The 16,288-nt window shown below is 38.6% G+C and overlaps 1 protein-coding gene across 1 annotated transcript; it reads left to right on the top strand.

The window, feature by feature from the left end:
* Positions 1 to 1,005: 1,005 nt before the first annotated feature.
* LOC307131306 (protein-glutamine gamma-glutamyltransferase 2-like) lies at positions 1,006 to 14,555 on the top strand. Its single transcript, XM_079824883.1, has 13 exons — positions 1,006 to 1,354; positions 3,022 to 3,198; positions 3,440 to 3,670; positions 7,562 to 7,680; positions 8,965 to 9,093; positions 9,204 to 9,381; positions 9,871 to 10,009; positions 10,942 to 11,045; positions 11,177 to 11,419; positions 12,128 to 12,394; positions 12,514 to 12,674; positions 13,807 to 13,943; positions 14,050 to 14,555. The coding sequence occupies exons 1-13, from the start codon at positions 1,339 to 1,341 to the stop codon at positions 14,225 to 14,227; spliced, it is 2,079 nt and encodes a 692-aa protein (XP_079681009.1). The 5' UTR covers positions 1,006 to 1,338; the 3' UTR covers positions 14,228 to 14,555.
* Positions 14,556 to 16,288: the final 1,733 nt, after the last annotated feature.

The raw sequence follows: 16,288 nt of genomic DNA, 5'->3' as shown, positions 1-16,288 counted from the left end.
TGATCTGTGTGCTTGTTTTGTGGAAGAGGTGGTGTGGGTCTATTTCCTGAAAACTACCCTTTCCAGCATTCCTCATCTCAGTGTCACATGCACAAATAATGTTTTTTCTCCATGTGTAGGTGTGGCATGGTGTAGCTTCCCATCATATAAGCAAGACAGAGATCCTTCTGTGTGCCTGTGTGATCCAAAAGCACCGTAGTAATGTCACAGCATGGTGAGAAGCCACTGCCGGAGAGGTCATTGTTCTTCCAGACAATACAGCAGACACATGACTTTATTTTGGGAAAGAGAATTCTAATGATCTATGTGACTCCCAGTTGTTAAAAGTTTAATGCTGTCATAACATCAGTGAGGGAGCTTAATGGAATTTAATTAACTCCACAAATAGTAGGGAAATTTCTCACAAAATTATGTCAGAAGTTTTAGTTGCTTCCACAATATGACTCTTTGACCTCCATCTGACACCAGACATTTGAATGTGCATTACACTTTACACATTATAGATAATATATGGTCAACTGCTAAATCATGTGTTACTCAATGCATGTTTTACATTCAGTTGTACAGAGAAGTTTTGTAAAGGAAATACTTTATTTTGAGTACATTTAGTCTCTGAACATGCTGTTGAACTTGGAAAAAGAACTGAACAAAAGTCTAATGCCTGATTTTCATTTTTTTATGCCAGGAAAAAGTGTAGCCTTATAAAATCCAACATTTGAGGCCGAATTCACCTTACCCGGAACTTGTGTTAATTTGGTTTGTCTTTTCTCCCATTGCTTATAGGACACTTACAGAGAAATTAAAAATAGAAAATAACTGAGGGAAATAGAGGTGGAGTAGATCTAGGGAATAATATGTGTTACCCAACCATCAGAACCTCTCTTTTTTAACAAAGGGCCCTGTGTGTGACCCTGGCCCTTTTGCAAAAGAGAGCGTTTCCAGCAATGACGTGATTCAAAAAATTACGCAAGTTGTAGTAAATTCCCTAGCCTTGTTCCTTTTTCCACAGAGGCAGAGGTAGAGCTTACACACAGATCACTCTCTGTACACACTTAGCACTTCTGGCTGCTTGAGGATCTTGTATGTGTGTGTGTGATGTCAGAGGTCATAAAGGCCACGGAGAAGATGTGTGAGTCAGGGTGTGTCTTATGCAGAAAGGAGGACAGTCAACGATAGAGACGGTGGGGCGTCAAGGGGCGTGGGCGCCCTTCGCTATAAAACGGATCCTAAAAAAGCAAAGGTTACAGCGAAGACAGTTGTCTTGGACTGGACTACGGAAATTTACAGAAAACGTCAAGAGCAGGATTTTACAAAAGAAGTGTCAGGCTAAATCCATCAATGGCTAGGCATAATGGTAAGAAAGTCACTTTAATAATATAATATATTTATATTATTAAGCTCAAAGTCAGAATTAAGTGTATTCATATGATTGAGAGCTAAAATACAGTGTGCTATTTGGCATAAGCACCTGTTACACATACTTGCATTATAAATGAAGTATGTTTTGTTTACTAAATAATTTCTGTAAAGATTGTTTTGTAACGTATTGTGAAGTTTATAAATGTAAAGTTTGTAAGTGAATTCAAATATATTACATACACACAGAAAAAAAGGTGTCAAAATTGTACCTTTAGGAATACAACAGCTTGTCGCTGGGGCAGCACCCTTAAAAAGTCATCTTTGTACCTTTTTTACTCCTAAAAGGTGCATATTAGTACATTAGAGTACATGAACGTATCTTAAGGTACTACTATGAACCTTTTTGTGGTAAAAAAGGTACAAATATGTCCTTTTAAGTGTGCTGCCCCAGCGACAAGCTGTTGTATTCCTAAAGGTACAATTTTGACACCTTTTTTTCTCTCTGTGTAAAGCAGTCTGATGGAGTTTCGCCAAGAGGGCTGGCATGATACTTTTCCATTAGTGGAGAAAACTGCAGGTTTGCACTCCAAAGCACTTTTTAATTTATGTTCCACTAATGTGTTGTTCACCCTGGTTCAAATGAAAAATATATTACCCCTTTTCAATAAATTATTTTATTTCTCAAACAGCAAAATTATAAGATGCTAAAAGTCCAAGTGAAATATTTCTGGTGGTAAAACTTCAGTTGGCTGTGTTTCCTGTTATGCAGGTGGGTTAGAAATGCGCTGCATTGTTAAAATAAATATGGAAACGGACCACTGACTTGTTGGCAGACTGTGATATTTTATTTGGTCGATAATCGGATCGCTTTGTGAGGTCTGAGCTTTAGCCTCATCTTGGAAAGCAAAAAAGAAAGTAACATGCTTGTAACATTAAAAGTAAATGTAGCATCAAGAAGCAATAAGGAGGATCCAAAGTGATTAGATAGAAATGCGTTACCACACACATTAGACATGTGATGTTTTTTATGTTTTTTGAGAAAAACAGTTTACACCCTTGCAACCAAAAAATTTGAAACTTCACACACATCATCAGTTTATTGTCTTCCTTCCTAAAAACTGGCCTCATCTCATATGCAGACTAAACATTTTGAGAATAAGAAGGTTTGAAAATATCCATAACTTGTTCTTCAGTGGAAGCAAGAACATTTGACTTTCTGTAGAAGTTTTTGCTTGCCTTTGATTAGAGCCAATGAGAGCTTTAAATCTTTAAAAAAGTCTTATTTGTTTTATTTTGTCATAACTTTTCTGTCTCAGACTTTTAGACACCACTGTACGTATACAAAGATAATGTATGCAAATATAATGCAAGACAATACTGCAGTTAATAAGAAAATTATTTAAGATGATAGCTCACCCGAAAGACAAAGGAATAGGTCATGAAACACTTCTTGAGTGTGAAATTTCCAGTGCATATCTCAAACTTGTCAGCAAGACTGGAAAACAAAAGTTTCTATAGGCAACCACATCACTTATCTATCCCATAATTAAAATAAGTTTAGCCACCCCCAAAAATTGCATGCAATATTCATTAACAGAGCATTTAGAGGCTCAATACAAACAAATTATTATTTAAAATATTGGATATTTCTTTTGTGCCCAGCCATGCGGAGTGATATCGATCTGCAGTGTTCTGAGAATAACCATGCTCACCGCACAGAGGAGATGGACGTGGAGCGTCTGCTGGTGCGCAGAGGTCAGCCCTTCTCTGTAGTCCTGCAGTGTACTGAGCACATCTCACAGATCCCAGACCACCAGCTCAACCTCATACTACACCTGGGTGAGTAATTTGATGGAGAGAATAACATATTAAGCAGTGAGAAAGACAAATAGATGGCTTAAAGGTTTTGGACAGTAAACTTGAATATGTAATAATCTTAGATTGATCGGTATAGTTGGAGTATAAGACTTAGCTAAATTTAGTGGTCTTTTAACCACAGAACTTTTCAAGATAAAGAAACATGTTTTTAAATCTTATAAAGCCATATTTATCATCTAATGTATATGTTTGTGTGTTACAGGTAAGAATAATGAGGTGGTCTTGAAGGTTACTGACTCAGAGCAGGATCATGGGAAATGGTGGTTCAGTCAGCGTAATGCTCAGGGTGAGGTGATGCTAACTGTCCACAGCCCAGCTGATGCTCCTGTGGGTCTGTACAGCATGACTGTGGTTTTGCTCTCAGCTGATGGGCAGATCCTGGAGCAAACCAAGCCTCAGACCTTCCACCTGCTTTTCAATCCCTGGTGCAAAGGTGAGCATTTAAAGGGATCGCTCACCTGACTTTGTTTCTTCTTCCATACAACGTTTTTGGTTTATTTCTCACACAACGCTATTGTATAACCTGAAAGACTTGGAATATGGTGCTAAAATTGCATTGATCGCTGCTTTTTGTTATTTTGGAGCTTGACAGTAGGCTATATTGTTGGTGTACCTTGTAAGACAGAATGACAATTATATATATATATATATATATATATATATATATATATATATATATATATATATATATATATATATATATATATATATATATATATATATATATATATATATATATAATGATAATGAGACAGATAAATGGTATCATTGGAATTACATTCAGAATGTTTCCTTTCCAGTTGATGAACAATAAATTGACAGGCAATCAGAAGCCACCCGAGCTTGGGCATTTAAAGCGGAAGATATTAAACGCTGTTTTGGACTTCCCTATTCTCATAAAATAAGTATAGTTCTCATTATAATTATAACCCCCTTGATGTGAACTGGCCTTAAAATGCACCAGTTCTTTAAAGCCGGGTGGTACTTACAACAGTTAAAGGGTTAGTTCACCCAAAAATGAAATTTGACCGTTCGCAAAGACCCACCCCCTTTAGTTGCTGTTGCACACACGTTCTCATGTAAGTTAGAGAAAATATCGCTGACACTGACACCAGTGGCGTCGCACCCGAGGAGGATGTGGGTGTTTTAACACCCACTTTTCCCGGTGAGAACCTGTTCAACACCCACACTTTTTCTGCAGTTTTCCCGCAGTTTTGCACAAACGCTTTAAGGATGCCACAATTCTCATTATAATATTAAACCGTTTGGTACGGCATTCACGGTTCAATAAGCGCTTGCGAATTGCGTTGTTTTTTTTCCAGTGTGCCTGTGAGTCTATGCGCTGATATGAGCAAATATCCAATCACTATACAGTGCTAGACACGCTTGCAATGCTGGTGTCAGAGAGTTATACTCACAGAACACTATAGTTATTCGTAATCACGAAAGTTCATTATTTGCATGCGTTTTAAAGCCTTGCCGGTTATTCGCGTGCTTATGCACCGTTTTAACGCGCAGAGCGCGCGCACTAAACGCCTGTCAAACACGTGATTACTGGACTAAGTAGTCTTACTGCGCTAATACTGTCAAATACACACAAGTTTAACATAAACACAGTCGGTTATGTGTAAATTGAAAGTAAAATCGGTGTGTGTCAGTGTGGTCTGTATGCACAGATCACGTCTTAAATTGACAGCAGCAGTAGTGAACACGCTGTCCTTAAAGGGACAGTTCACCTCTAAAATTCTGTCATTATTTGCTCACTCTAATATTGTTCCAAACCTGTATTCATTTCATCTGTTGAACACAGACAGCTGATGGTAGCCATTGACTTCCATGTTATTTCCTACTATGGGGACTTTAATGTTAATACAACTACAAAAGACATAGAAAAGCACTCTCTGTTCTTGACTGAAAAATATTAATACAGTAGCTTTAATAAGAATCAATTTATTTTATAGTGAAGTCTATGTAGTGTTTCATTTTTACATGTATTCATTACATTTCATACTTAAATGCTGCTGTACAGCTGAGGTGCCAGTTTAAATCTTTATATATATATTTATTTTATATTATACTATATACTAGGAATGTGCACAAGGTTTTTTTAAGTAAAGTTTTAAGTTTAAGTAAGTTTTTTCAAGTCTTTTATTAGCATTTTTATGCTGCGTTCACACCAAACGCGAATTGAGCGTCAAAATCGCGTCTACCGCGTCTAGTTTCACGCGCGTACATTTTGAATGCATTCGCGCGTCAGCAGAGAATTGGACGCGCGTAGAAATCGAGCGCTGGAAGCGAAACTGACGCGCGTTCAAGGCACTCCAGGAGAAATATGTCATAAAACACCACTCTGCCTCTTTTCATTTTCATTAAACATATATATTAAACATTAATAGCCATACAAATGTGGTCCAGGCAACTCCTACATTATCTTCACTGCATGTATGTTTAAATATCCTTAAAATATAAAGTTAAGAAACTTCTCTTTGCCCTCAGTCAAAACGATTTGGCAGACAACAAATTATATATTCATGAGAGCAAAGATCGCCCGTTAGATCCACACAAGACGAACCACTACAGGACATCAGAGCCAGCGGCAGACGCCAGAAGGACTGGCCGAGGAAAGGCTGCCTTCGCTGGGGTTATGAGCAGTGATTGCCCGGTGATCGCCTGGATCTCACAACTCCAAAAACACAAGATTATTTTTTTTAAATAGGCGCTCTCTTTATAAATAAACCACAGATTTGAGCTTTAAACAACTACATTCCCACCTGAAAACGTCTTAAAACTACATTTTGTGACACAATAGTACTGTTTTTAATTTATGCAGGGTTTCTCATACACGTCACTTTACCACGTGACAGCAGCGAGCAGGCTCCTGATTGGTTAACGCGGCGCGAATTGACGCCAAAGTTCAAATTTTTCAACTCGGGCGTCAGACGCGAATTCGCTTCAAACGCGTGAATGCACAAAAGCACCATTCGCGTGTAACGCGCGTATCGCGCAAGACGCTCAATTCGCGTCCAATTCGCGCCATTCGCGCGAACTGGACGCGCGAATGAGGCGGATTCGCGTCCTTCGCGCCGCGCGTAACGCGCCTTCCGCGCCGCGGGACCTCCAGACGCGCGTCAACGCGCCTTTCCATTGACTTAACATTGAAATCACTCGCGCCTGACGCTCAATTCGCGTTTGGTGTGAACGCAGCATTAGAATAGAATAGCAAAAAACTGATGTGACTAGCCATCAGAACCCAACCGAACACCGTGGTTAAAAAAAACCGAGGTATGTATAATATATATATTATATATCTTGTATGTTACACATTTTGTACCCTTCTGTCATTGTATTCATCGTTTTTATTGTTAACAAACAAACCACATCCATCCCCCACACTTTTGAAAAGCTTGCTACGCCTCTCCTGACAACACGCCGACAGACAGGACAGAGCAAGTTACTTTTGATATGAAACAAAGTCTCAACTTTGAAATGGTATTTTTTTAAAGATATTTAAACAATAAATACCGTTTTGTGGCTCTTTAATGTGTCGTGATCGCTGTAGAGCCTCAGTTAAAGCTGCTCGTGAACCGATTATCTCTTCCTTCTAGTTCATTGATAAGCATGAAATAAACATGAATGAACACTAAAATAAATGTTGTTTCAACCGCGGAAAGACGTTAGTATACACCGTTTTTCCACGTTCAAGTCCACCGACGTTAATCTACTCTCCTGACTGAGCACTTTGTAGGACAAAACGGCAGATTCGGCGACGTGATTGGTCAGATTACCTGTCAATCAAACTTGCGGCGAAGGGGGAAAAACGCACCCTCATGTCGTTCCAAACTCGTAATACCTTTGTTCATCTTCAGAACACAACTGAAGATGTTTTTGATGAAATCCGAGAGTGTCAAGGCCCAGAAAGTTACCACTTTCAAGGCCCAGAAAGGTAATTTAGTAAAGATATTGTTGAAATAGTCCATGTGAATACAGTGGTTCAACCTTAGTTTTATGAAGCAACGAGAATACTTTTATTGTGCGCAAAACCCCCCCAAAAATAACGACTTTCTTCAACAATTTCCGTCAGTGCTTCCGGGACATTAAATCTGTATTTCGCATAGATTCTTTATGCACTAGCTACACAAATTGGGATTAAAAAGGTAATCTGAATGTTATCATGTTTTGTCAAAACAAGAATAGTTAAGTGAAAGGCTATTGAAAAAATAATAATAATTCACACCAGCGAGAGTGCTGTTATACCAAATTCAAAAGAATGTAACATGATCATTGTGGCCTTACACACAAAGCTCAATTCTATTTCTTCCTGTAGATGACTCTGTGTACCTTCCCAGTGAGGAACTGCTGCAGGAGTACATTATAAATGAAAACGGGATCTTGTACCAGGGCTCATGGGATGATATCACCACTGTGCCCTGGAACTTCGGACAGGTAACCTATAAATTATTTCACATGTGCTCACCAAAGATATAAGATCCAAATTTATACAGTCCCTATATATGTAGACAGTCTTGTGGTCAGTGCCCTCTCTGAGAAAGTGTCATGGCCTGAGATGACTGACACACAGTCAGGATTTATGGGTGATGTTGCATGGTGGTGGAATTCAGATGAGGCAGAGTGTGAATTGTGGCAGATCGGTGGCAGGAGAACCGCAAAGGGCTTGTCTGCTGGTTAATCACTTACTGTGGATGTCAAACATTTCGGCAACAATGTCTGTCTCACAAACTAGAGGCTGTCCCCTTTCAGACTGGGGGGGGGGGGGGGGGGTCAAGAAAGAAAAACTTGATTCACCAGATTAGGTGGGGTAACTATAAGTGCTTAGCTTTCTCTGTAAAATACAAGTCAGGCAGCATTTACCACAATAATCTCAATCATACAAACAAAATATGTGCTGTTATGTGTAACCGGTCCTACTGGACCCTCTCCGAGTGGGATTCGAAACTGGGATCTCCAGCGTGGGAGGCAACAAGGACACTAAAGACCGCAGCTGCTAGTGTACCTCTTGAGGCCAGGAGAGTGAGGTTTAAACGCACAGCTCTTACTGGCCTATGTCTGTTACACCCACCCCCCTAAACCTTACTCCCATCCGGGTCCAAGTGGGTTTCGAACCGGGGTCTCTAGCGTGGGAGGTGGGCTAACATGGAGACTAAGGACCGCAGCCTCTAGTGTCAGTCGCTAACACGCCTCTTGAGGCTAGGGGAGTGAGGTTTACACACACAGCTCTCTAGCCTACATCCGCTACACATTTTAAAGGGTTAGTTCAAGCAAAAATGAAAATAATGTAATTTATTTCTCACCCTCATGCTGTTCCACACCCGTAAGACATCCGTTCATCTTCAGAACACAAATTAAGATATTTTTGTTGAAATCCAAAGGCTTAGTGAGGCCTGCATAGCCAGCAATGACATTTCCTCTCTCAAGACCCATTAATGTACTAAAAATATATTTAAATCAGTTCATGTGAGTACAGTGGTTCAATATTAATATTATAAAGTGACGAGAATATTTTTGGTTCTATATATTGTTGGAAAGTCTTTGTTATTACTGAGTCAAAATTATGTTATGTGATAATCAACAGCATGTCACTGCTTACTTTAACAGTATTTAATTCTGAATATTAATCTAAGAAAAACTCTATACCCCTCCGTAAGCATACTTATACTAATGCAAGCAAAACAAGATGTTCAAATCCTTTGCATTCTCTTTTTCAAACAGTTTGAGAAAGATGTGGTGGATATTTGCTTTGAAGTGCTTGATAATTCGCCTGCCGCCATGAAAAACTCAGAGATGGACATTGTCAACAGAGCAAGCCCTGTTTATGTTAGCAGGACTATTACTGCCATGGTAAGGCATTTATTAACATGGCCATTCACTGTCTCCACCTCTTATTATAATGCTAGCCTAATCATATTTGCTCAGGCATACATTTAAATACACATAATCTGCGTTAACAGGTGAATGCTAATGATGACCGGGGGGTGATATCTGGGCGCTGGGATGGAAAGTACAGTGATGGGGTGGCACCCACACATTGGACTGGCAGTGTGCCCATCCTGAGGCGCTGGAGTGAGGGTGGAGCACAGAAAGTACGTTATGGACAGTGCTGGGTGTTCACAGGAGTGGCATGCACAGGTGAGAAAAAAATAATCTGTGTCATTGTTTCCTGTACCACTTTTCAGCCTGCATGCATACAGTGTGGCCAGTGTTGTCTGATTCACGAACAAATGACTCGCCGGTTCTTCACATTCACAGTGAACCAAAAGTGCCTAACGCGATCAGGGCAGCCCAATTTATGAATAGACTATGAGCTGGTTCTTTATAATGAATCAAATTATACACTACCAGTTCGATTCATGACTGTTATGAGACGGTTCTTTATGGTGAACCAAAACATACACGACCAGCAGTCCGATTCATGAAGTGACTCTTATGAGTCCTTTTAATGAATCAAAAACAGTGCAACCACTGTAGTCTGATTTCCGAATGAATGAGTAGTTTTAATGAATAGTTCGGGTTAGTTTGAAAAATTCTTCTCTGAACAGAACTACAAGAATACTCTACTAGGCTACTATTTTTTTTGTCTATGCCTCACACATGATCTGTAACGTTGCCTTTCCACAGTCCTCCGCTGCCTTGGCATTCCAACCAGATGCATCACTAATTACTCATCTGCTCATGACACCAATGCAAACATTTGTGTGGATTACCTTTTCAATGATCAACTTGAAAGTGTGTCTGAAGGCAGGAAGGACTCCATCTGGTAAGTTACGATATCCATATAAAATAACCCTTTCTGTATGACAACAGTTGTTTCATTTCTATCTAATTGTATTTCTCCTAAGCGTTTTTAGGAGACAGAGTTGATACTTAAGGCATATATACTCGAGTATATAGACATGATACTTAAAGTAGAACTCCATAAAGCTGTCTCTTTACTGAACTCAAACCCCCGTTGATCCACTCCCCTCATATACTGATAACTCTCCTACCTCACATCCGCCTTCACTTTGTTATTTGCACTACCGACTGTTTATTACAGTCACAACTGTTTACTTATTCATTTTGCACTACCATACCTTAACTGTATTATGCTCATTTGCACTGCTGACTGTTATTTACAGTACCTACTGTTTACATTTGCATTTTGCACTGTACTTCTAACTGTAATATGCAATCACTTTCCACTGCACTTTTACACTTTTTTTTTTTCGGATAGCTTCTGTCCATAATTTATTGCACTACCTTAATCCACTGCCATATTCCTCATTTTAGCCTAACATATCATTGTATACCTCTATCTGTAAAATTCTGTTTATAGTAATAGCCATCTGTATATTATATTACATATCCACCTGTAAATTCTGTTTATAGTAATAACCATCTGTATATTATTCACTGTACATATTCACCTGTAAATTCTGTTTATAGTAATAACCATCTCTCTATTTATAGATATATTTATATATACTCAGTACATATCCATGTCCTGCACTTATGCAAACGTTGTATATCCTGCACTTGCTGCTATTGTACTTCTGGTTAGACCTAAACTGCATTTCGTTGCCTTGTACTTGTACTAGTGTAATGACAATAAAGTTGAATCTAATCTAATCTAATAAAGTTATAAAAGTATAACTCTGAGCAAAAACATTCTCCACTGTAGTCCCTGATAGGCATCATCCTTTTTTTCAGGAATTACCACTGTTGGGTTGAGTCCTGGATGAAACGCGATGACCTCCCAGAAGGTTACAATGGATGGCAGGTGCTAGATCCAACACCTCAAGAAAGGAGTGATGGTAATCATTCTTATTAGTAAGCTGTATAGAAAACAAGAAAATCAAGACAACATCTTATTTCCCCCATCTCCTAGCATAAAGCTGGTATATTAGCTTGTTTGCCTACATCCTCTTCTTCCATGTTCTTACAGGAGTTTTCTGCTGTGGGCCTTGTCCAGTCCGCGCAGTCAAGGAAGGAGATGTGGGGTTGAAGTACGACACCCCATTTGTGTTTTCTGAGGTGAACGCAGATCTGATTTTCTGGATTGTTCATCCAGATGGGGAACGATCTCAAGTGTCCCAAAACAGTAAAATTATTGGACGGAGCATTAGCACTAAGAGTGTGTATGGAGATTTCAGAGAGGACATTACTGCTAATTACAAATATCCTGAAGGTAATGTTGAGTTTACACTTTATTGAAATACTTTATAATGAACTAAACAAATTTTTGATATGTGAAAGTTGTTCTGATATTAAATTCTGCATGAAACGGAAGTTGCAATAGTCGTTTCTTTCTCATTATGCCGTATCTCAGAGGGAAACGGCTTCTTGTACACGAAAAAATGTAGGGTGGGACTTGATTTTTGTCCACCGGGAATTGATTGGATCATTGTGGTTGGCTATTGCGGTGATGTCAAATGAGTGACAAGCTGTCCCGCTCTCGCGCCAGTAAACATGTTAGAGAAGAGAAGAGATGTCACTGCAAAAGGGAGGGGAAGTTATTTTGATTAAAGATTACGAGGTACATTAATAATAAATAAAAAAAAACAATGATGTGCATGGATAAATCATATTAAATACTGTAATTTTCAATAGAAAAACCGGAATTGTCCATTTTGATTTCATGGTGACTTTAAGTCTCATATTCTATTGTACCTGAAACATGTATTACTTTATTCATTTATATTATAAAATGTATTATAATAAATTTGATTAAAATTGTCTTGATGATGCTGGCATAAAATGGAAAGATATTTCACTGGTGAATTATTCACAATAAGACTTATTGTTAAGAAAATCATTTTATTTATGTCTATGGCAACTGATTCTGAAATTTTGGCATGTGATATTAATCAAATTCAAATGCTTTTCCCCACCACAGGTTCAATGAAGGAGCGAGAGGTTTATAAAAAGGCAGGAAGACAAGTGGGCCAAAAGAACGAAGTCCCAGGACAGCTTGAGCTTTTCATCAAGCATGCTCCAGCTATCCACGGGACAGACTTTGACGTGATTATAGAGGTGCATAATGCTGGTAGGGAGGATACAGATGCACAACTCACAGTCATGTCGAACGCAATAACCTACAATAGTATCCACCGTGGAGAGTGCCAGAGAAAGACAACCTCTCTCAAAGTGCCAGCTTACAAAGGTAAGACTGATTAGGTACCCTGAATTATGTTGCACATAGTGGCATCTGCAAACAAATTTCACCTCTCATTTAGGGCACTTTGACAATAATTACTAAAATATCTTTGCATATTTTTTTAGCTCATAAAGAAGTATTGCGACTTCAGTATGACCATTATGGGGCGTGTGTGTCTGAACATCACATGATAAGGGTCACAGCCCTTCTCCAACCCACTGATCAAGACAACATCATCCTGCAAGAAATCAACATCCCCTTGAAAATGCCAGCACTTCTTATCAAGGTAATAAAAGGGATAGCTTATACGCAAAAAAAAAAAAACTCGTGCCATCCCCGATGTATAAGACTTTCTATCTTCGTATTCAGATAAACATAATCAAAGATTTTTAGGAAAATAATCCATCTCTGTAAGTCAATATAATGCCAGTAAATGGGTGCTGCTCGACTTACATTTGAAAAAACACACAGCAGTCATGACGGTAATCCATAAGATCTGCTCATAACATAAACACAAGTGCATTATGAAGTTTGCATGAGAAGTAACGCGGAAGCACAGAGGACAGCACTTACATCACGTCATAACATCCCTCTCATGAACACCCAGCAGGCACACAATATCATAAGACGTTGATATTTGGTTGCGACGTCAGGTGACCAAAATTCAATGTCAGCTCAATGTCTAATGCCAACGCTATCTCGAAGTCCAAAACCGTTGACGTTGATATTTAGTTTTTTTTAGGTTGTGTTGTAAAGTAACCAAAATCCAACGTCGAGCCAACATCTCAAACCAACGTCGTAATGACGTCAGATACTGACATTTAGTCGTGAGGTATAGTGACCAAAACCCAACGTCTCCTTGACGTCATAATGGTAATGTCCACACAACGTCAAATTGTAACATCATTAGACATTGTTGGTTATAGGTTGTGTTGTTAACTAACCAAAATCCAACGTTGAGCCAACGTCTCAAGCCAACGTCATATTGGAGGATGACGTCAATATGATTTTGGGTTCTGACGTACACCCGATTTTCATTTTCAACCACAATGCAGTCTGTCCGACATTGGGGGTGTCATATTGACGTCCGGTGCCTGCTGGGCATATGACAGTAGAGCAGAGCAATGATTTATAAATAAAAAAGTTAAAAATCTTCGTATTTTTCTTACACACACCTATCATTTAGCTTCAGAAGACATTGATTCATCCACTGGGGTCGTAGGATCACTGTGTATGGGTTTTCAAGCGTCAACTGAGAGGCAACCATATGGATTCACAGAGATGGATTATTTTCCTAAAATGTTTTATTTGTGTTTATCTGAAGAAAGAAAGTTATATACATTGGGGATGGCATGAGTCAATGAGAGAGGCTCTACTGGCCACGTTTACTAATAACCGACATTTGTTCTACATTTCAGATTATTGGAAATGCGATTGTATCACGTAAACTGACAGCGCACATCTCCTTCACCAATCCTTTGCCGGTTAGTCTTCACCGAGGCGTGTTTACCGTGGAGGGAGCAGGACTAACAGAGGCCAGAGAAATAAAAACACAGTATGTACTAGTTTTAGAAAATACTCAAGTAAGAATTCAAGGATACAAGTGCATCAGATATGATCTTGACTGTTAATGTCTATACTGTATGTCTCTCTTTCTCTAGTGGTAAGATTGAACCTGGTCAGGCTGTGACAGTTAAATTCTCCTTTAAACCCACCCGTGCTGGCATGAGGAAACTGCTTGTCGACTTTGACTCAGACAGACTGAGAGATGTCAAGGGAGAAGCCTCGATCATTGTTCGGACAAAAATGCGTAATATGAATGCTGTCCCAGAAATCTAGGCAACATGTACAATTCAGAGAACCAAAAATCATTTAGTGTGCTGTAAATGATACAGTTAATGGGCTCATTATACTTGGCTTGCTGACAGCAGTTTTGCTTGTTACATTTTGTTTGCTATTTGTTTATATAAAGAGCATGCAACGTTTCCTTTATAACTGCTTTATGATTATAATGATATCTTTGTATGCTTTCAAACAGACATTGAATATAAGATATTTTTCTACACATAAAATGCCCAGAAACAATTGTTTATTGTACACTCTGTATTATGCTGTTGTTGTGTTTGAAATAAAAGTTATGTAATAATAATAAAATATATCTGCATGTAAAAATGACTGCTAGATATATATTTTATATTTGTCCATCTTTTTGTTTAGCACTGTTTATCAATGTTATTTTAGGTTTGGCTATATTATAATGTATGCTTGTTCACTTGAACTTGCATTTGTAGCATTTGACAAATGGAACTATAGACTTGAGAAGTAAATGTGACTTATACGATGATAGCTAAAGAGTAACCTTACCAGCGAGCAGGTGACATTTATTACAGGTACATTTCTGAGTAAATAATAACGCCATTATTGTTGTGTGAATAATCAACTCTCTCATATGGGATACGGCTTAACTCATATCTACACTATATTGCCAAAAGTTTTGAGAAAAGCAGCTGCTCAGCCATGGAAACCCATTCTATGAAGCTCTACGCACTGCTCTTGAGCTAATCTGAAGGCCACATGAAGTTTGGATGTCTGTAGCTATTGACTCTGAAGAAAGTTGGTGACTTTGCGCACTGTGCACCTCAGCATGCACTGACCCCGCTCTGTGATTTTACGTGGCCTTCCACTTCATGGCTGAGTTGCTGTTGTTCCCAATTGCTTCCACTTTGTTATAATACCACTAACAGTTGACCGTGGAATATTTAGTAGTGAGGAAATTTCAGGAATGGACTTATTGCACAGGTGGCAACCTATCACAATACCATTCTTGAATTCACTGAGCTCCTGAGAGCGACCCATTCTTTCACAAATGTTTGCAGAAGCGTCTGCATGCCTAGGTGCATGATTTTATACACCTTTGGCCCTGGGAAGTGATTGGAACATCTGAATTCAATGATTTGGAGGGGTGTCCCAATACTTTTAGCAATGTAGGCCCGGTTTCACAGACAGGGCTTAGACTAAGCCAGGATTAGGCCTTAGTTCAATTAGGACATTTAAGTAACTTTTATAAACGTGCCCAAGAAAAAAACATTACTGGTGTGCATCTTGAGACAAAACAACGCCACTGACATATTTTAAGATTTGTCAGTGCAAGATTCTTTCAGTTAAAACAGCTCAAACATGCATTTTAGTCTAGGACTAGCTTAAGCATTGTCTGTGAAACCGGGGGATAGTGTATTTCTTCCTACTAATCCTGACCCCTTAGCTTAGAAGAATATGGGGTTGTTTGTACATAAACAAGATCTTGATCGCCACCTGCTGTGAGGAAATACTTACTGTAATATACTTTTGGTTTTAACTTAATTTTATTTATTTTTTGCATTATTTACGTTAAACGTTTACATTGCAAACATTGTGAAAGATTGAAGGATCATAGTTTTTGGATAATTTTTGATCATAGATTATCATAGTTAATGCTGCATCTGTTAGAATGCTTGTACTATAGCCTAATAATAATAATAATTATAATAATAATAATACGAAGAAGAAGAAGAAGAAGAAGAAGAAGAAGAAGAAGAAGAAGAAGAAGAAGAAGAAGAAGAAATATACTATTAGATTACCATACATAATAATCTATTTAAACAAATAAAATATTGCATTATTCGAGCAATGGCGTACGCCATTGATTCTAGAAGAACCTAGCAGAAATTCCTATAAACCAGGAGAAAAAAAGCAGATTGTAAATCACGATTGTATGACAAAATAAAGATAATATGAACGCAAATATCACTGCACTGTTACTTTATCATTGCATCATCCAGTTCCGTCCTTTGCACAGTTGACATATCCAGTCCCGTCTTTGTCTTGATCGACAGCATCCTAAACCAATAGAAACCACGTACA

Source organism: Gobio gobio (genome assembly GCF_949357685.1).
Source record: "Gobio gobio genome assembly, chromosome: 9".
NCBI lineage: Eukaryota > Metazoa > Chordata > Actinopteri > Cypriniformes > Gobionidae > Gobio > Gobio gobio.
The sequence above is the reverse complement of the archived record's forward strand: the minus strand, read 5'-3'. Positions and strand labels throughout refer to the sequence as shown.